Raw genomic sequence first — 20,663 nt, forward strand, 5'->3', positions numbered from 1 at the left:
AGGTTCATGGGAAAGTTCCACCTTTTAGCAAAAGGTGGAACTAAAGGTTCCACCTTTTGCTAAAGGTGCTAAACATGGAAATGACAAACATGTTTTGCCACTTAAGGCAGAATCACAGTCAAGAACAATGAGGCGATACTAGCAGCTGGTGATGTGCGACCCAAATATAATCAAATGGCCTCACCGAGAGTTGATGGAGTACTGACTAGTTGCACACCATATGACAGGACGCACAAACAGTGAATGAAAATTCCTGATGCAGTTATAGAATAGAAAAGCAGGGCTGGCTAAAAACCTTCCAACTAGAAAATATTTTTCTTTTTTATTATGTGACAATATTGTGCAGCTCCTGATAAATTACAAGTTTGAGTTAGTTTAGTTATTTTGAAATCAAAGTGTTAAGCTGTTATTTTACCTGCTACTTCAAATTTCTCAGGAAACATTACATACGCTAACATTTGAACATACATTTAACATCTGCTGTGTCACTGGATATTATGCTGCATGATCTCTAATGCAGTATAATGCTTCTGCAGCTGGCACCTTGTTTCAGTAGGTTCACACTTCAAATTACGTGGTGTGTCATCAATGACAGCAGCTCACTGAAAAAGAAGGATGAAAAATGACCTTCACTAATTTAAATGCGGCTGCCTGCAATCATCAATAACACATCTTTCTGTATTGCGAGAAATATCATTATCATGTCTTGATATGAGTCAAAACTGACTCAAAATTGGACACAATAAACATCCAAGCATCCACTTATTTTCTTAACTGCTTATCCAATTCACAGTCTCAGGGGTGGGGTGGGGGTGGGGGGGGGGGGTGGGGGGGGGGGGGGGGGTTGAAGCCTATCCTAGCTGTTACAGGTCAAGGGGAAGGGCACACCCTTTACAGATTGCCTATCAATTGCAGGGCTTACACATAGAGAAAGGCATGCATTCATGCTCACATTCACCCCTACAGCTAATATAGAATTGGAAAATTATCTGTATTGTAAATTTTCTGCACCTTTTCTTTAAAGTTCACTGATTTCTTCATATGCTAGGATAACAAAATGATGACAGAGTGCTGTGTCAGATGACAAAGGGTATTGAGGCAGAAACTGATTTCACCTCCAAACTGAATGTGTTATGAATAATGAAGCGTGTGACCTAAAATTCGCTGCAGCGCACAGTCATACAGGAATGCTGAGTGATGCTGTGATGCCGTCACACAGAGAAAAAGAACAATGCAGACAATTAGTAAGACAGACATAAAAAAAAAAAAAACTGTGAGATGGCGACAGAGAAAACAAAACAAATGGGGGAAGAATTCACTTTATTGTATCGCCAATTTTTTCAGCCGCTTTTTAGATCTATAACCATACCAGTTCAGAAAGGAAAATGTTAGACCTAAGTGGCACATAATAAAAGCACAAATGTCAGATTTAACTCTAATGTAACTGCTGCATGAGTTAGAAGGTGGGTCACAGGTTGTGTCATCTTCCTCAGGTTGTGAAAAAAAAGCAACATGCTGCTGTACGTATGTGCACGTACATGTTTGTGTGTGTGAACATTCAGTTCGATGAGCAAACTATTCTCAGCAACACAGTCAAAAGCTTTGATGTGTTTCCTGTGAGAAAACCTTTGCTTACCCAACTTAAATTTGATGCAAGAGAAGTGGAGAGGAGGAGCATTAGGAAGGAGCTGACAGCTGGGGAGAGTGCACATTTACATAGATATGTCTGAGCTTCTGAGAAGTCCATTGATCACTAACCACACCCTGCTCTTGCCCCCGCCTTCTATTTCTCTCTAACGGGAATCAGCCTTATAAGGCCATTATAAATAATTAACTTCTAAATGCTTCTCACTGCCCTGGTCCAAAAACACCTGTCCTCTATGAAGCAGAGGACACATTTCAAGGGATACAATATTTACATTGTGTTGTTAGCTTTTCTTATACTCGGGCTGATATTCTCTCAAGTTTTCTCCTTATAATTTCATCTGTTTCAGTCTGCAACATTTTGTAAAAATAATGGTGAGGTATTACACATCAAGTGATGCTATCGCTGTCCTTGAAACATCTATAAGGAAAAGACATGCCAGGAAAAGATGGTGTCAGACGTAACTAGGGCACCCAAGCTAGCTGTGAGGTTGAGTCAGGGTGTTGTTTGTACCCCAGTATAGACATGCTCATGTGCTCTTTGGATTTTGGATCTTGGACAGGAATACCAATGGATTTCTCTACACGGTATCACCATTACCTAGTACTGAAACACAACACTCATGTGTATTGCTTGTACATTGCATCAGAGCTCACCAGCAATGTGGCTCATCTGTATTTGGAGAACATCTTTCTAAATACTCGCACCTTGACAATAATTGACTAAAGCTAGGTGTCAAAACCCAGAAAATAATTAAAATAATTGGTACTAGTAAAATGTTTCAATTAACAATTAACCAGTTGACAAAAATAAATTATTCTGAATATAGTAGTGAAAATTACAATAAGCATTCTGTATTCTATTAGCTCGTTGTGTTGGTCCAAAAGCTCCAAACTACAAAAACATAAATAATTTTCCTTGTAATATATCAACAAATTACAAGAAAAAAGCAGCTTTACATTTTTTGTTAAAAAACAAAACACTTTACTAATTCTCAAAATCTCAAAATTAACATTTGACAGACTGAGTGACAAACTGGTTAATCCGAAAAATGACGCAGTAATGTGCCATTTTGCTGATGGTATAGTATATGAATAGCGAGAAAGTGTAATTGACAGCTGTATCCTGCTGAATCATATCTACACAGAAATAATCTGGAAGCATTAAGCCCACATTATAAATTGTTAATGGCATTTGACAACCATCGGGTACTGGAGTTGTTGACCTGCAGTCATTTACAGGTTTTTGCATGAATTTATAACCAGGAATGTGCTGTTAAGCCTCTGGTAAATACTGATATACAGTATAATGCTTTACCTACATGTGCGTTTAGCAATTTGAATGGATATAGAGTATTTGACCCCAAACGTTTCCACTTGGCATTGTGCAGAAGGAGATAACTGTGGTTATATGCGGGTGTACGTTGATGTAGCTGTTCTGAAGTAATGTAATGAAGATCTTGGCTCCATTAGGACTCCCTTCCTGCAGAGTCCCATCATGAGACTCCCAGTGGAAAAAGAGAGACAGATAGACAGGCAGGCAAAAACAGAAAGGCATAAAAGCAACAGACAGAGAGGCGGAAAAGAGAAAGATGAAAATGTCAAAGGCTGCAGTGTAATCTGACCTCCTTGCACATCAGGACCTGAGTGTAGGAACTAGTGGGGAGGAGTGCAGGGCAAAATCAGTGTGTGTGTGTGTGTGTGTGTGGGGGGGGGGGGGGGGGGGGGGGGGGTATTTTGCTGGGAAATGAGAGATGGGTAGGGAAGGCAGCCAAAAAGACAAGGAGAAAACCAACCTAAAGAGTCAAACCCCTTTAAAGAGGAAAGAACGAGAAAGCGAGGCTCTCGAGGAGGAAAGACAACTGGCAACCAGAAAAGAAAGTGGAGAGGGAATGCAGCGCAAGAAAAGGTGTAAAAAGAAAGGAGCATGCAGCGACAGGGCTTGACACTAGAAATAGGACCTTCATGTCAAGTCCTGAATAAGAAACAGGTCAAGCTGCTTAAACCCATCATCTTTGGATATAAAATGAAGGCATTACGCTTTTCTGGGTTTTATATCTGTATCTACAAGGGGAGCAGCATTTTTCCACCAAAGCAAAAAGGTTCAAAAGCTCCTTGACTTGTCTTAGATTGCAATGAACATAAAATCTAGTAGAATCCATCTCTGTTCATAAGAATCTACTATTCGAGCCCAGGAATGTAGTTTACATATTTTGATGCACTCCACATATCTTTCAGATAGAGGAGGGAGTACACTGCAGAAAGCAATCATTTAACAACAGCTCAGAGTAGCGTGCAAATGAACAGTGACATTGGTCCATTGCAGTGAGCGCAGAGACATGGACACAAAGCCATTTGGCTGGGAAAAAGCGATTTCTCTCCAGAACAATCACGAGAGAGACAGGAGTATTTTTAGACCTGAAAATAAGATCTTCACATCCCAGTCTCCCTTAGTCATGTTCTCCTTTTGTGTCAGAGCTCTGTTATTGTTTTAGTGAACTCTAGCTCAACGATAAGATTTAGATTATTCATAATATTAAACATTAAAGTGCTGTAATATATTACATTTATTCATGTCAACTTGCTTTTTTAACGTTTTGCGCATATTGTCTATCTGTGGTTTGGAAAGTACACTGGAGATGAAACAAAGTTTGTTTGCAGGATTAAAATCTTTGAAAGTTCAGTTTAAAAAACAAAAGAATCGTTCCTGCAGTCAATCCTGTTTCTTCTGACACCTTAAAGTCCTCCATAAACCAAGGTATCGTTATTAGAAAGACACTTTCTGATGTATTTAACAAATAAAATCAAGAGTATCCACTCAGCTAGATGCTTTTTCACACTTGCAAGACAACAAGACAAGACAAGTGTACTCTTTGTGCCAAAAGCATATTAATTGGACAGTATCCCTTTGATGTGCCATAGTCTTTCTTGCAAGTTAAAGTGATGTATCCCAAGAGGCTAAAATGTGCTATTTTTTATACTCACGGTGAGTAAAATTATCACACGTATCACATGATTTGCCTTCACATAAGAACTCGCTCTGTACCTCTCCTTGCTGGGCCATGCACATTTAGGATACTTAATTTTCATTGTGCTCATTAAAGCCATTTCCAGCAACAGCAGATATAAAAAGGCTTTGATAAAACCAGTGTACCCTAACAAAATGGCAGACAAAGAAAGTAGAAGCTTGCTGGTGAAGAGAGTCCAACATAAAGCAAGAACAAGACTCAGGAGTTGGATGGGACCAAAGCAGGGGGAAAGAAAATGAATATCAGAGTCATTCATAACGATACACAGAAACCTGAATCAACTTCCAACACAAGTTTTCATAGATTTGTAATACCTTTTTGTGTTTTGGGCATACTGACTATATAAGGTATTTTGATTTTGCACCACTGTTTGCTCAGCTGTGGTGCATTATGCACCCAGTGCACTCTACTGAACAATTTGTTACTCATCATTGCCTCAGGCATCTTTTCCTACATTTTTCTCTTTAAAAAAAAAAGTAATATACAGTCATGTGAAAAACTGTTTTAACAGGACTCCATGCAGTCCTGTTAAAAACTAAGCAAACACCATGATTCACTAGCTTGTGGAACCACCTTAAGGAGCAAAAAGTTAAAGTAATTTTTTAGCAGTATCTTGCTGTGAAAGAACTCCACTCTTCTTTACTTTGCTGAGGCTTGCAGGATCTTCTTTATACAGCGCTCTCTTAAGGCCTCACCACATCATTTCCATCAGGTGGAGGTTTGTACTTTGGGCCATTGCAACACCTTGATTCATTTATTTTTTTTGTAGATTTGATCCTCAGAGACCTGTGAAAACTTGTTTTTCACATGATTGTACGTACACAGTGCTAATCAAATTTATTAGACCACCTAAAACTGTAAATTGTGAAAATTCATATTTTAGCATTAAAAATATATCAGTTAAAGGGCATGCACATACTGGTGTATTAATGATTACATGTATGTGAAATTAGTTTTAGTCATTACCAGTGCTATTAATTTAGTGCAACTGTGGTGTAAAATGTAAAGTGGGTGATGGTCTAATAAATTTGTTAAGCACTATATATTGGAAATCAATAGGTCAGTGTCATACAGCCTCAAGCTGTAAGGTGTGGCTTATTGTACCAGTTTAGCCTCTAAACAAGCTTTGAGTGTCACAGCCTGTTTAGAGGCCTAAACGTGAATCCAGTTTGTTATCTGAAAATTAAGAAATCTATTTTCTGCTTTCATTGTGGAGCACATCAACATAAGTACGCAAATTGCATTTTTTAAACTAACTATAGTAAACCTGTAGAAGATGTGATTAGTTGACCACGAACAAGTAAGCACACGGATGAGCAGTGCGGCTTTTGATATTTCAGTGCCATTTAATTATAAAAAAACAAAAACTCCAGAGTACATTCAAGTATCTGAGCTCAAAGGCCCCACCCCAAAAGAAGGGTCTAAGTGTGTGTCTGTGTGTGCAAGTGTATATGTAGCACCACAGTCCATTACTGAAATCACATTAGCCTCAGAGAGTGCACTGAGACAGGAAACAACCCTCTGCCATCTCCTGACTCACTTCCACTGAGCAGCCAAACACACATTGCATGATCAGGCCTAGATGGTAACACTTTACATCCATTTTCTTGTTCATACTGAAAATTTATGAAAATTGACTTTTGGATATAGATAAAGGGACTCTATATATTACTAGCATGTGTATTCATAAAAGTAAATCTAGAACTTAGTGATAAATAAACAGTACTGTTAGTCTGTAAGTCTTGAGCCATCCCCTCATTTCTTAATATTTTATTTTCAAGAAGCCAGACTTTCATGTAATTTTTAAAGTGGTCCTGGACAATAGTTCTGCAGGCTTCCTGGAGGTTTTTCAATGTTTTTCTTGGATATTGGCTTCTTTTTCCATCCAGTCCAGTCCTTATACCTGACCATTTTCAGACAAATGTTTAAAAAGAAAAGTGTTTTTTTTTTTTTTTAGTATTAAGCCATTTAACAAAAACACTGAACTATAAAGCACTCAAACATAAGCAAAGCGCCTAACTATAACATGTTCTATTTCTTTACCTGAATCTACAAAAAATACCAATGATCAAACAGTTTGACACACATAAAATCGACCATGCAATACCATCTGCACAGCATCTGATTGGAAATGACTTCATTTTCCAGCATGACAAGGATCCCAAACACATTGACATACAGTAAAAGTACACCTGGATAGAATAACACACAATGGAAGAGAATCAATCCTGGATTGGCCTCCCCAGGGCCCAGACCTCAATTATTGAAATAGTACTGATCTTGACAGAGAACAGAGCAAAAAGCAGGCAACGTCTAAAAACGAAGATTTGAATGTCCTTCATGAAGCCTGGACAACTATTCCTGAAGACTACTTAGAAATGATCAGAAAGCTGCCTAAGAGAGTTCAGGCTTTATGGAAGAATAAAGGTGCCCATGCCAAATATTGACATTCAAGCTCACTACCTCTGCTTTTGCCATATGTACTGTATTTCCATGTCTGTTTGCATGTTTCAATAAATCGCTGAGCTTACTGTATTTCCCATCTTTTTAACGAAATGCAAAGAAATGAGTGGAGACTTTTGCACAGCACTCTATGTGATGTTGTTGCAGATATCACATACAGTGTATGCATGTCATTTTAAGAGCTTGAGTCTCAGACACAAGTCTATGGACCTACAAATATTTGGAAAAAAAATCACATCTGAAGTTCAAAATAATCAAGCAAATATTCAGAACTATAAACAACTTGCAGTGTGTCATGATATGGCCGATCCAGACAGTAAACTTTCAGTGGTAAATGATAACATGTAAACATTCTTCACTGAAGCCCCTCAGCCAGAGCAGACCTGGTGGTGTTTATTTTGACGGCCATAACAACTGGCACAGTTGGCCTGTTTGGGTATTATCACACAATGCTGAAGCACGTCCCTCTACGTCTCTTATCAAAACAGATGGCTGAGGAGCTTTTCTATTATTAACAGCTCATTTAAACACAGTTTATGCAGTAATATAGGAAAATTTGTCTTCTTGGCAGCGCCGATGTGATAAAGCACGGCAACGCCTATGACCGCTCTGCCTAGGCGCACAGCATCATCAGCAGCATCAGCATCAGCGCTTTGGACTGCTCGTTACACGGCTGACTGGGCCAGCTAGTGCAGAGAGCAGGCTGCGGACAGACACCCACCTGGCGTATACGGTTTTGGTGCAGCGGTGGTGGATTTCCATCCTCGAGGGACGTGCTGCTCGAAGAGGCCGTCTTTAAGTCACGGTTGGAGCCGCCGCCCCTGGAGTGACTTTCTTCGGGGCTACTTGACATTCCGTCTCGGGCTTGCTGCTTCTGCTGCTGCTGGAGGAGACGCGGGGGTCCTTTACCCGATCCACTGTGGATTTCTGTGCACGCCTCAGCATCCACGGCGCCCGGCAGAGCCCGGGATCATTATGCGTCGTCAGAGAAAGTCTTTGATCAAGCTCGACAGAAGCTAATAAAGCGATTCTTCCAGATGGTAAACCAAAACGAGCGCTCCCTCCTCTCAGGGATGCTCCCGGTGTGCTGCTACGGCCTGCGCGCGTGTTTGTGTGTATGGACACGTGAACGCGCTTCAGATGCGCTTCCCCGAACCTCCGCAGGACCAGTGCTGCCTTCGTGGACAACCGGAAACCTCGACAGTAGACCTTGGCAGTGATGACCACCCTGAATGCGACCAGAAGTAGCCTCAGAGCAACTTTTAAAGGGGCGCACTGTGCGCAGACGTTTTTTTTTTCAACACATCGCATCACTTAAAGCATACATTGCCACCATACAGTGCTTTACTGCATAATGCTTTACCTAATTCAAAATAAAACATTTACAATCAGACAATTCCCAGTGGCACTTGAATACACCGACGCCCTGTGCAGCAGTTTGCTTCAGAGATCAAAGTTCCCAGTATGGAGCATGTTGTCCCATGGTTGAATAAAAACTGTGAGACTACTTACACACTCATGTGAAATTAGACACTTTGGGTTGGGCTTAACTAATCTAATCTCCCTCTTCGTGTTCTTACACCCCCGCCATGGCCTGGCCTTCTTCACTAGATGACAAATTTAATATGGGCTGACAGGGCAAAAATCAATAACAATGTCTTGGAGACATTTTAAAAAACAGACAGCATCTTGGGCAGAGGAGGGCCAAGTGGGGGAAGAGATGTAAGAAATGCAAAATGTCATTGTTTGATGCAGTCTTCAGAGCCAGTAGGGCATAGAATAATATGCCCTAGGCCAAATCTATGAGTTTACAAAAAAGACAGAGGTCATTTTTTTTTCTTTAAAACATGCGTGAAACAATTACTAGATAAGAACACCTTTTAGATGTGACTTAACCCTTTGTTACAAATCAGCTCTAAAGAATGCAACAAATGGTTTAGTTAAATAAAGTAAATAAACTATGAATGGTTGCCAACACACATGCAATTTCTGAGTGAAGGGAATGCATGTGAGAAATGCCCTGGGCTCCATCTGCTCAGGTCAGATGTCAGGTCAGCTCCACCCACTAATTACCTGGGGGATATGATACAGGCAACAAGGATAACAAGGGTGGCCGTCATACTGCAGTATTATTGTGTCTGTGCCTGACACAAAAACCCCCAGCTCAGAATACTAATAAAATACTAGTATTATCAATGAGGAATAGAAAAATAAATCAAATCAAATCAATTTTGTTTATATAGCACTTTTAAAAAACAACAACTGTTGACCAAAGTACTGTATAATAGAATAATCAGATAAATGAGATAAGAAAATAATAAAAATAAAATAATGACAGACTCATACAGAATTAAAAAAAAAAAGCCAAAGAGTAAAAATGGGTCTTTAAACAAGTTTTAAAAGTATCTAGTGTTGGAGAGGTCCTGATATGTAAAGGCAGTTTATTCCACAGTTTCGGAGCAGTCACAGCAAAAGCCCGATCTCCTCTGTGTTGTAATCTAGACCTAGGGACAACTAGAAGCATTTGGTCCGCAGACCTCAAAGATCTCGCTGGAGTGTTTCAATTTAAAAGTTCAGAAAGATATATAGGAGCTAGTCCATGCAATGTTTTAAAAACAAGTGTCAAGATCTTAAAATTAATTTGAAAACTTACTGGCAGCCAGTGTAGCGAGGCAAGTATATAGGGGATATGTGCTCTCACTTCCGCTTGCCAGTCAGAAGCCTTGCCGCAGCATTTTGAACCAGCTGTAGTTGGCCAATAGATGACGAAGTAACACCAGAGTAGAGGTTGTTGCAGAAGTCAAGGCGAGATTAAATAAAGGCATGGAATGCTTTCTCAAAGTACCTGAAGCAGAGAAATGGCTTCACCTTTGCAAGTACGCGGCGGTGAAAGAAGCTGGTCTTGATCACATTATTTATCTGTTTATCGAATGTTAAATTACTATCAGAAATCACACCTAAATTCCTCGCAACCAGTTTTTTTTTATAATTTTATAAGGGGCCAAGATCATAATGGTCACTAGGGTCGAAGACAGTGATCTCAGTTTTCTGTTCATTTAGATTGAGAAAATTTAAAGCCACCCATGCCATAACATCTTCCAGACAATCAAACAGTGTCTTCAGAGGGTTCACAGATTTCCATTTCAGTGGGAGGTAGATCTGTGAATCATCTGCATAACAGTGAAAGGAGATACCATAATTTTTAAAAATAGAGCCCATATAAAGCATGTAAATTGAGAAGAGAACCAGGCCAAGAATAGATCCCTGAGGGACCCCACAAAAGAGCGAGGTCCTTGGGGATAATGTGTCTCTGAAACTAACAGAGATAGGTAAGATTTAAACCACTGCAATGCAGTCCCTTTAATACCGGCATACTGTTCCAGCCGAGAGATAAGAATCCTATGATCCACCGTATCAAAAGCAGCACTGACATCTAGTAGCATTGCAGTGGCTTGCAAAAGTATTCGGCCCCCTTGAATACTTTCCCACATTTTGTCACATTACAGCCACAAACATGAATCAATTTAATTGGAATTCCACGTGAAAGACCAATACAAAGTGGTGTACACATGAGAAGTGGAACGAAAATCATACATGATTCCAAACATTTTTTACAAATAAATAATTGCAAAGTGGGGTGTGCGTAATTATTCAGCCCCCTTTGGTCTGAGTGCAGTCAGTTGCCCATAGACATTGCCTGATGAGTGCTAATGACTAAATAGAGTGCACCTGTGTGTAATCTAATGTCAGTACAAATACAGCTGCTCTGTGACGGCCTCAGAGGTTGTCTAAGAGAATATTGAGAGCAACAACACCATGAAGTCCAACGAACACACCAGACAGGTCAGGGATAAAGTTATTGAGAAATTTAAAGCAGGGTTAGGCTACAAAAAGATTTCCCAAGCCTTGAACATCCCACGGAGCACTGTTCAAGTGATTATTCAGAAATGGAAGGAGTATGGCACAACTGTAAACCTACCAAGACAAGGCCGTCCACCTAAACTCACAGGCCGTGAGTCCTGTGAGTTTGTCCATAGGACAATTATTAGTTGTGCAGTGCACAAAGTTGGCCTTTATGGAAGAGTGGCAAGAAGAAAGCCATTGTTAACAGAAAATCATAAGAAGTCCCATTTGCAGTTTGCCACAAGCCATGTGGGGGACACAGCAAACATGTGGAAGAAGGTGCTCTGGTCAGATGAGACCAAAATGGAACTTTTTGGCCAAAATGCAAAACGCTATGTTTTTGTGTCTCTCTGTGTTCAGTTTTGTGGTTAATAACCGAAAAGTTTGCTCTGTTAGGTCAAGTTCAGGTGACTGAATGATCTATTGAAGAACATCCATTTTTCTTCCTTGAATAAACTGTAGCGATGCCTCTTTGGACTTCAAAATTGAACAACTGCTCAATACAAGTCCAAAAGTTGGAATCAGCTACAGATCTTCTATCTGCTTAGTTTTTCAGGAATTAACAAATAAGGAAACACACCCTGTGCATTATATGTATGCCTCTAAAAATGACTCTGATGGACGGGGCAAATTACAAAAACATGCTGGTGTCAAAATATTTACAAACTGTAAATATGTCTGTTTACAGTCTGACTGTAGGTCCTTAAATCCAAATTAATGAATGCTCATTCCAAAAAGACAGTTTTTATAAGTCTAGTGTACCAATGAAGCTTCACGACAAGAAAAAACATCAAAGCAGGAAGACGACAATGACACAGCCACCATAACCTTTGTAATGCACTTTAGATTTTGAAGATGTAACATACTCCGTGTAAGCTTGCCCAATTATTGACAAGTGAAATAAATGTTTTGAAATGTCTTGAAACAAAACAGCAACAGAGCAGTCTGTGCAGTCATCCAAATTTTTAATAAAGGCTGTGTTACTGTGGATGCAACCATTCCAATGCAACCACTGGGATTCTTGTTGCATATTACTCTGCTGTAAAACCTTTTGTTTGTAGAAAGGCTCTTGATATAATAGAGACTTAAAATATATCCAAATACCAGCCATTTTATGAACTGCATCTAATCAGAAATGGGAAATGATTGAGGGGGCTCAGGCCTGGTTTTAGGGGGTTTTCTGACGTTTCCAGTATCCTAAAACTTGAAACTTTCTTGTTACGGTTTTTCCTCTTCATATCCTGAAAGACTAATGAAAAGACAGGAAAGAATCAATCCCTTTCTATATGCCAAAACATTCATCAACAGAAATGTCAGTTACCAAATACATCCTATGTACAGTATGGGAAATGATGACTCATGATATGAATGATGGGAAGTCGTTCCCAGAATCTTACCGTGCTGCTCATTTATTAACTCCCATACACAACACTGCCCTCTATTTCCACTCTATGGTATTACACCACCTTAAACGCATTGTTTCATCAGATTGCCTGCAGTCTGATCAACACGCAGTCCACCTTGATGATCTAAACCCAAGGCAAAAATTATGATGACTGCACAATTTAACTGTGAAGTGAGGTGGACTTTCGCTCAGATTAGGCTGGACACAAAAATCAAACGGGTAAAAAAAAAAGAAAAAAGGTAGAAATATATATTTAAAAAAAGCTTTATTTAACAGCTACCTTTTACAAACAAGACATCACTGAACTGTTTCCAGTTAGTGACAGCAGCACAAATCCACCAAAAATATCGGCAATGACAAACAACAGAAGACAAGAACACATGGTGGGAAAGCTTATAAAGAGCCAGAACAGAAATGTACTTCTGAATATTTTTTTGTTTTAATGTGGAGAGAGTTGGTCTATGTTGTCATGGCTACGACTTGACAGATGGGCCTCCAAAATTTCCCCAAACAAGTTCCTTTTCAGTAAGCTGTAAGCCATGGGCAAAAGTTGCTTGATAACCTTGTGGAAGTACTGTAAGAGAGAGAGAGAAAATCAAAGAGAAATGATTTATATCCCCAAAATCCAGTCCTTAAAAAGTTTTGAAAAGTCAGTTCTTTGTATGGGCCAAAGCATTAGTTCCCAACTTATGTTTATTCTATTTAACTTAAATGTATGTGCAACATTGAACCACTAATAGTTCTAGTATAGCCACTAAAAGCTTGATGTCCCCTGTTTTTGATTTGTTTTGTTTTGTTTTAAATATGTCAAAGAATTAAAACTATCCAATTTTAAATAAGAAATAAGGCAAAAAGAAAAGTTCTTTTTATTTCATAAGTCATCTCAGAAATCACATCAAATCCAAGAAAGATGATTGCTTAGTATACTCACATGAGATCCATAACAGAAGAGGTCTATTCCCAGTTCATAACCCATGCCATAATCGCACTCATCATTAGCAAACTGAACAAATGTTATCATTTCCTGGATCGGTCCAAAAGCTTTGACGCGTTCTTCATCGGTCCGTGCTTCAACAATGGCTTTACAAATTTTCTTGAGACCAGCTTGGACACAAGGGAAGAAACAAATTTGTTATGGAGCGGAGACAAAAAAAAAAAAAATCTCTGCAATCTCCAAAAGTTGATTCTGTTCATCTGGAGGTAGCGTTTTCAGTGGGAGAAACGTTTTGTCACTCATCCAAGTGACTTCTTCAGTCTCAGCTGAAGAAGTCACCAATCTTATAATCGTATGAGTTCCGGTCAATAGCATTGTCTCTTCACTTGCATCCCAGTCACGGAAGCGTTGGAGGTAGTTCGTAAGAGATTACAGGATGACCCCAACCTCAGCAACAGGACCACTCTCAGCACTGACCAAGTGTGTTTGCTGTTGGAACTGTATCTTCATTCCACCTATTTCACATACAAGGGTCAGTTCTACAGGCAGAAACATGGGTGTGCCATGGGTTCCCCAGTTACACCCATCGTGGCCAATTTGTACATGGAAGAAGTGGAAAAGAGGGCTTTGTTATCCTACCCTGGAACACCACCAAGTCATTGGTTCAGGTATGTGGATGACACCTGGATGAAAATCAAATCTCAGGACGTACCACAACTCACGGATCACATTAACTCGGTGGACCGACACATCAAATTCACCAGGGAGGATATGAAAAGTGGCAGGTTAGCCTTCTTAGACTGTGAGATTTCTATCAGTAATGGGGGACATCTGAAAGCTGACGTGTACCGGATACCTACGCATACAGATCAGTATTTAAGGTTTGACTCTCACCATCCACTGGAGCATAAACTGGTTGTCATCAGGACGCCACAACATAGAGCCAACACCATCCCCACAGACACAGTGGCCAGGGAAGCAGAAGAACATCACATCAAGAAGGCCCTGAGTAAATGTGGTTATTCCAGCTGGAAATTTGTCAAAGCTGGGAAGGCGCCTAAAGAAAGCTCCAGCCAATCCAGGAGAGAAGGACAACCGCTGACTAAGCAAAAATCTGTAGTGATCCCGTATGTGTCAGGAGTATCGGAGCAGTTGAGACGCATTTTTTCTAAACATCGTGTCTCTGTGGCTTTAAAACCCCAAAACACGCTGTGCCAAAAATTGGTCCACCCCAAGGATCGGGTCCCCCGACACAAACAGAGTAACATAGTGTACGCTGTTAAGTGCCAGGATTTATACATCGGGGAAACCAAACAACCTCTGGCGAAGCAGATGGCACAACACAGAAGAGCTACCTCGTCAGACCAGGACTCCGCAGTATTCACACCTACAGGGTGGACACTCTTTCAATGATGAGGATGTACACATCCTGGACAGGGAAGAACGCTGGTTTGAGCGCGGAGTCAAGGAGGCCATTTACGTGAAAAGGGAAAGACCATCTCTGAATAGAGGAGGGGGTTTAAGGGTACATCTTTCGCCATCTTACAATGCTGTGATTGCAGCCATTCCCCAACTCTCTGTGAAAGGTACTCATGGCCATTGATCAGTGGGCTTTGATCAGTGGTTGTTGATCAATGGTCATGAGAATTTGCATAATCAAGATGAAGGAACTGACCTCCCAGTCCATTTTTCCTTCAGTGGGCTGGTTTCAGTCATTATGCAAATGTACTGGTTATAAGACTGGGGAAACTTGCAGTCAGCTGAGACTAAAGAAGTCACTTGGATGAGTGACGAAGCGTTTCTCCCACTGAAAACGCTACGTCCAGATGAACAGAATCAACTTTTGGAGATTTACTTACCTGGATGATTGAGAATGCATCAAGACATCTCTGCAATCTATATAACCAGCTTATTTCACAGAAGCTAAATTCCTTTATCAAAATTTGTTTACCTCGCCAATGAATAAACAAAAGATAAATGGAAAAAACTGGTGTTAAAACAACTTTAAATTTGTAAACTCACCATCTGTTTCTGGAAGTTCCCTGTATCCAACATCATTCTTGTCTACAGGTACAACAATGCCCGCGCCGTGGAATGTCTTTGTTACGACCTATAGTGTGTAAAAAGTTTTCAAGCATCAACTTTCATATTAATGCTTTTCAAGCAGCATCACTGCAGAATTTTAGAATTAGCATTTTGAATGAGTTCTTTTATTTTGCAGGACAAAGGATCTATACTGGAGTAAAGTGAAACGGCACTGTGGCCACAAGAAGAAAACATCTAGTTTGTACAATCTGAATCTTAAAATCAAGAGTCAAAAACAGTAATGAACGGCTGTGGTACACTACAACAATATGGTATTCCAGTGCAAAATGCATCACACAGGGTCAAATTTTGCATATCATTTATTGCAGGGGTGTCAAACATAAGGCCCAGGGGGGAGAATTGGTCTGAGCTGTCGAGGGGTGGCAAAGACTCCAATCCGGCCTGTTGAACAGCTTTGGAAAATGTAAAGGAAGACATAAACATTTGTACTTTTAACTGTATTTTTCAGTTTTACAGTTTTTCCTGCTCATGAAGACGCCCCAACCCCACCACACCAGTTAAACAGAAGATTTTCATCAATCAATCAAAAAAAAAAAAAAAAAAAAATTATGTCTTATAAATGTGGGACAGTCAGAGCTACCAGAACTTTTTCTTCAAATGAAATTGGACTTGGATCTTTTATTAAGATGTCTCTGGGATTAAATGTGTACATCAATGTCTTTACAGAAGAAAGTGGAGTTTCACTCATCCGGTCCACTTAAGATCAAAGTGGGCTATATGCGACCCTAAATGCAAAATGAGTTTGACATCCCTGATTTAATGGGTATTACAAGCGAGGTCTTGGTAATTGTTTTTGTTGGCGTGTGCATTTTACCTTCTTGTCTCTCTGCTTCATGTCTTTGGTCTTCTGCTCTAGAGAAAAGCCCAGAGTCTGTGCTTTGTCTCTCAGCTTTGCCTCCAAGGTTTCCAACGCCTCATCCCCAGTTTTCTTACTGCCCCTCTCTTTCCTCTTCCTCAGCAGATACAGGCTGATGGAAGTAAGAACAGCAAATTACAAGACAAAAAGAAGTGACGACAGAAAATTTCACGCAGTAATGTACCTCCACTATCACACGTGAAGTAAAAGGAGGAAAGACAAGAGGGCATATTATGAAAAGTTAAGGATCGCCCAATTTGACTGTTTATTTCTGTAAGCATCAAGTTATTGATGGAGTTTTAAGTGGCCAACAAACGTCAATAAACCACAACATTAAAGCCACCACCCTAATACTCTACAATTTCCCCTTGTGCCGAGACCACACCTCAGTGGGTCAGAGCTGCTGAGGGGTGGACTCAACACAAGACCTCAGAAGGCGTTTTGTGGTATCAAGCATCAACAGATTAGCATGACTTCCTTTAAGTCTCCATGCACTCAAGTATTTTTTTCCACACATTCAGATGCTCAGACAGACACAGAAACTCATTAAGTCAACTTAAAACTTTTTTCATACTCCTCAAAACATTCCTGAACAGTTTTTGCAGTTAAATGTGGTGCATTATTCTGCTATTGTTCCCATGAAAGTTTATTTGTGGTCTAAAGGTTTTGGTGGGTGATATGCATCAAAATAACAACATCCACATAAATACAGAGTTCAGCAAAGGTACCCTGACTGATCTATAGCTACAAAGCCCCAAACACAACAGGATGCAACGCAACGATGATTCATGCAACTTTCTAATAGTGCTGGATGATAAAACGATTACAATATTATTTCGAGAAGAAAAAAAATTTAGATGACGATAATAAATGTAGGCTTTACAATTTGATCAGACAGACAATACATATAGCCTATCAGACAGTATTGTAGGGTTGGCTTAACGCCACAGCAGTCAGTCATAGTCAACATATTGCCCATTCCCTCAGTAGACAAAAAAAATACTGTAAACATTACTCGCAAGGACTTGTGAAAACATGTCAGGCAACTAAGATGTCCTTGTGAGCAGTAAATAAGAAACACTGTCAGTAGTCTGGGAATGGTTTTCTCTATCAGATCAAGCACAGATAAAGCCAGTGTGCAAGGTATAGCACTAACAGGTCCCGACAAAGTCTGGTAACATGACATACCACCTTCATCAAGTATTTCACAATAATACCATTCAAACGAGCATGATGGAATAGTGGAAAGTCCACGCAACAGGTTTTCCTAAAAAGAGTCTTCTTGCTTAGCGTTAAATCTGTATCCCTGCCACCAGTTCACCAGAAACTGAAATTGTTCAGTACAGAAAGAAAAAATTTGTGATTTTTATTTTTATTTTTTTTAAATCCATATCGCCCAGATCTACCTTCCAATATAGCTGATACTAAGCTCTTCCTGATTTTCCTGAACATAAAAAACAGTTTTCATTTCTCGTGCTTTGGAGGCTGTGACCTTGTTGCTTTTTCAGCATTTGTCCCCCTTCAGATCACTTTTAGAACCTGTTAAACAGTACATACCTAAACACTACATTTAAAAAACAAAACAGTTTATTGTGAAATGTGATGTGGGAAATAAAATCAGCACTATCAGTGGTCACTAATGCACACGGACTTTTTTGTTCTTGTGCCAAGAATTTGTTTCTTAAGCTGGAAGTTGGATTATATAAAGTGATATATGGTGAGTTTGTGGTGGTTAACACTCACTGGACCGCAGCAAACACGTTGTCCCCCATCTGTGTTATAGCACAGCCCTTCTTGGCTTCATTTTCCCCAACAAACGAAGGGAGGGAGTCTGGAGTATCTCTGGCGGAACAATGAAATTCAGTAAAACAAACCAACAAATCAGAACCACTTGTGCTCATGTACATATTGTTATCACTATTTTCATATTATTTCATACGATGCTCTCTGTCTTCTCGGTAGAGCAAATGTTGGAAGCAGCCTCTGGTGGAAGCTACAAGATTCTAATAAAAGCTGATCGTCACACACTTCAGATGTTATGTTCTATACCTGTAGTAACCAATGTGATGCTGGCTGTCCTCACTCCCTGTGAGTATGGTCTGAAACTCTGGTGGGTCATAAAAATATCGCCAGTGAAGGTGGAAGTTCGGCTGGGAATTCTTGGAGTTTTTGTGAGCTCCTGCCAAAATATCAAATGGTCCAACTAGCTGCAATCCCAGCGAGTCTTTCAGAGCACCTACAGAGAGTGACAATATATTGATACAGAAACGAGCTGACACAGAAGCATTACTTAAGTGCAAATTATTGATGAAATATTTTATTAAATAGACACACTGTTTTGTAGCACATATCTTATACACCACATAAGTATCTGAGATGGAGATTTTTCACTTAATGATAAAATGAATCATCTGCACTGCTCAAAAAAACAAAAAAAATAAAAATCTTGATGAATGAAATAAACTTAAATCTGAGAACAAAACAACACTCAGTGGAAACAGATCATCCACTGTTTTAGGGCTGGATTCAAAAAAAACATAAAAAAAAATCAAAGATAAAATTGTTCAGGTGTTCAGTATATTTGACATTTTATAGATGAAATGATCATTGACTGTCAGCTGCTGTACTCTACTACAGTGTGTACACTACCACTCACCGCAGCACCTTCAAGAACATCTGCAGAAATAGAAACAGAACTGGAACATATTGACTCATTACAAATTAGACTTGCATAAAGTCAGGTTTTGAGCCCCACATGCCAAATGTGGGTTTACAGTTAACACCCAAGTGTTAACCAAATGCTGCTAATTTTGTGTTTGTGAACTAAATCTTTTAGCTAGCTGTTACACTGGCCTTTAAAGCACCGTACAGTACTTTGGTGTCATTTACAGACGTGATGCTTCTGTCTTCTACTGTGTCATCTGTTTCACACCTGTATTACAGCTCCTAAGTTCATTACAACGATTGAGCATCTAATAGCTAAAAAACAGTTTCTGAATTTCATGTTTAAGTATATTTAATAGGAGATCTGTTCATTTTGAAGTCCTTAACCACTGACTGTCACGTGGAATTTTTTTGCTTTGAATTACCTCGTCTTTAATGTTCTATTAGACTGAAATACTAAGCAGCATTAAATTCAGCGGTTCCACCCTATGAAGTCTAGTACTGAGATCATACCACAGGGGTTGTCAGTGCAAAGCTCGCTGCAGAATTCCCAGAAGTGGTACAGATCTTCTGGCATTTGAAAACTGTACAACTGCATCAGCTCATCACGTTGCTCCGATTTCACTCCCGATGGCGGCACATCATTGGATTCTTCACTTCGGGCTTTCTTCACCTCTCCATTATTTGTGCCTTTTTCCTAAAGACATGAAAAGCAGGGGAACTCCTCAGCAATACTGCATAGTAAGTAAGCCTATTTATGTATTATATCAAGCTCCAAATATCTCATTTTGATACAGCAGGTTGACACTAAAACATATTGTGGATACATTGAACCAACCACTATATTATTATAAAAAGAAGCCCCCCCCAAATATCCATAAAGATTATTCAAAACACTTCAATAATAATCATTGAGCATCATGGTCTCCACAGAAGTAGGTCAATATTTACTGCGTGAGAATTAATGCATCGACCTCGCATCAGCAACTAGTGTACAATAAGTACAGCTGTGTCCACTGACTTGGACTCTGTGCCCTGCAGTGGCGTGTACAGTAAGAGTAGGGATCGAAATCTTTTCCAATAGTTGCTCGCAACCTTAGCAAAACGATTTTATGGGGCCATTTATTGGTGTTTAATGGATAAAGGCACCAATCAATGAATCAATCAATGAGGACACCCACAGTGCGCTTGCTGACGCCACACTACACAAACAGTGAATGGGAACGACGTACGGATATTTCCTAGCTAGCATAAAGGTCCAGTTATGGTACAGTGCTTTCCATTTAATCAAAGCCAAAGACCCCATTCATGTATGTGCTGTTAGCATCGCTGAACAAGCTGCTTTGTAAGACCAGCCTGCAGAGCTGCTGCCATGTTGTCGTGTTATCCACTGCTGCTCGGTCAGGCTGCTAAACACTTCTTCACACCGACTTTAACGGCAGCTGCTCTGCTGCACACAGAGCACGGCGTCTCGTTTGGTAAGGCTGCTGTTTTAAACGCATATTCCTGCACCAAACACAGCAGGTCAAAACAAAGCGTATTTACCTGAACGGCTTTGGGTTTTCTTTTTGCGCGCCCTGTCATTTTATTCCTCTTTTTCTCCGTTGAAGTCTTCTTCTGCCAGTCAGCGTCGAGCCGTCGGCAGCAACAGCGCCCTGT

At 39.9% G+C, this 20,663-nt stretch overlaps 2 protein-coding genes across 3 annotated transcripts in view; both read right to left on the reverse strand.

Moving 5' to 3' along the window:
• ank2a (ankyrin 2a, neuronal) overlaps window positions 1-8,244 on the reverse strand; it is an 83,177-nt gene extending 74,933 nt beyond the window's left edge. For both annotated transcript variants that reach the window (XM_063476347.1, XM_063476345.1), the window contains exon 1: window positions 7,858-8,244. In XM_063476347.1, the coding sequence (XP_063332417.1) occupies window positions 7,858-7,989 (132 nt within the window). In that variant the 5' untranslated portion in view covers window positions 7,990-8,244. The remainder of the gene's footprint in view (window positions 1-7,857) is intronic.
• A 4,448-nt stretch (window positions 8,245-12,692) lies between these two features.
• On the reverse strand, window positions 12,693-20,651 carry LOC134629217 (histone PARylation factor 1). The gene is made up of 8 exons (XM_063476349.1): window positions 20,550-20,651; window positions 19,518-19,701; window positions 18,390-18,576; window positions 18,084-18,182; window positions 16,299-16,452; window positions 15,401-15,488; window positions 13,376-13,548; window positions 12,693-13,018 (listed from the first exon to the last, which is right to left on the reverse strand). The coding sequence occupies exons 1-8, from the start codon at window positions 20,586-20,588 to the stop codon at window positions 12,884-12,886; spliced, it is 1,059 nt and encodes a 352-aa protein (XP_063332419.1). The 5' UTR covers window positions 20,589-20,651; the 3' UTR covers window positions 12,693-12,883.
• Between the last annotated feature and the right edge of the window lie 12 nt (window positions 20,652-20,663).

The sequence above is a fragment of the Pelmatolapia mariae genome, linkage group LG6, assembly GCF_036321145.2.
Source record: "Pelmatolapia mariae isolate MD_Pm_ZW linkage group LG6, Pm_UMD_F_2, whole genome shotgun sequence".
In the NCBI taxonomy this organism is placed as follows: Eukaryota; Metazoa; Chordata; class Actinopteri; order Cichliformes; family Cichlidae; genus Pelmatolapia; species Pelmatolapia mariae.

Excerpts from the sequence above, each read along its gene's own strand:
- LOC134629217 (XM_063476349.1), bottom strand. The coding sequence starts at position 20,588 with ATGACAGGGCGCGCAAAAAGAAAACCCAAAGCCGTTCAG. Across the intron at positions 18,183-18,389 it reads CATCACATTGGTTACTACAG|AGATACTCCAGACTCCCTCC; the intron begins GTATAGAACATA and ends TTGTTCCGCCAG. Across the intron at positions 13,549-15,400 it reads GGAACTTCCAGAAACAGATG|CTGGTCTCAAGAAAATTTGT; the intron begins GTGAGTTTACAA and ends CTTGTGTCCAAG.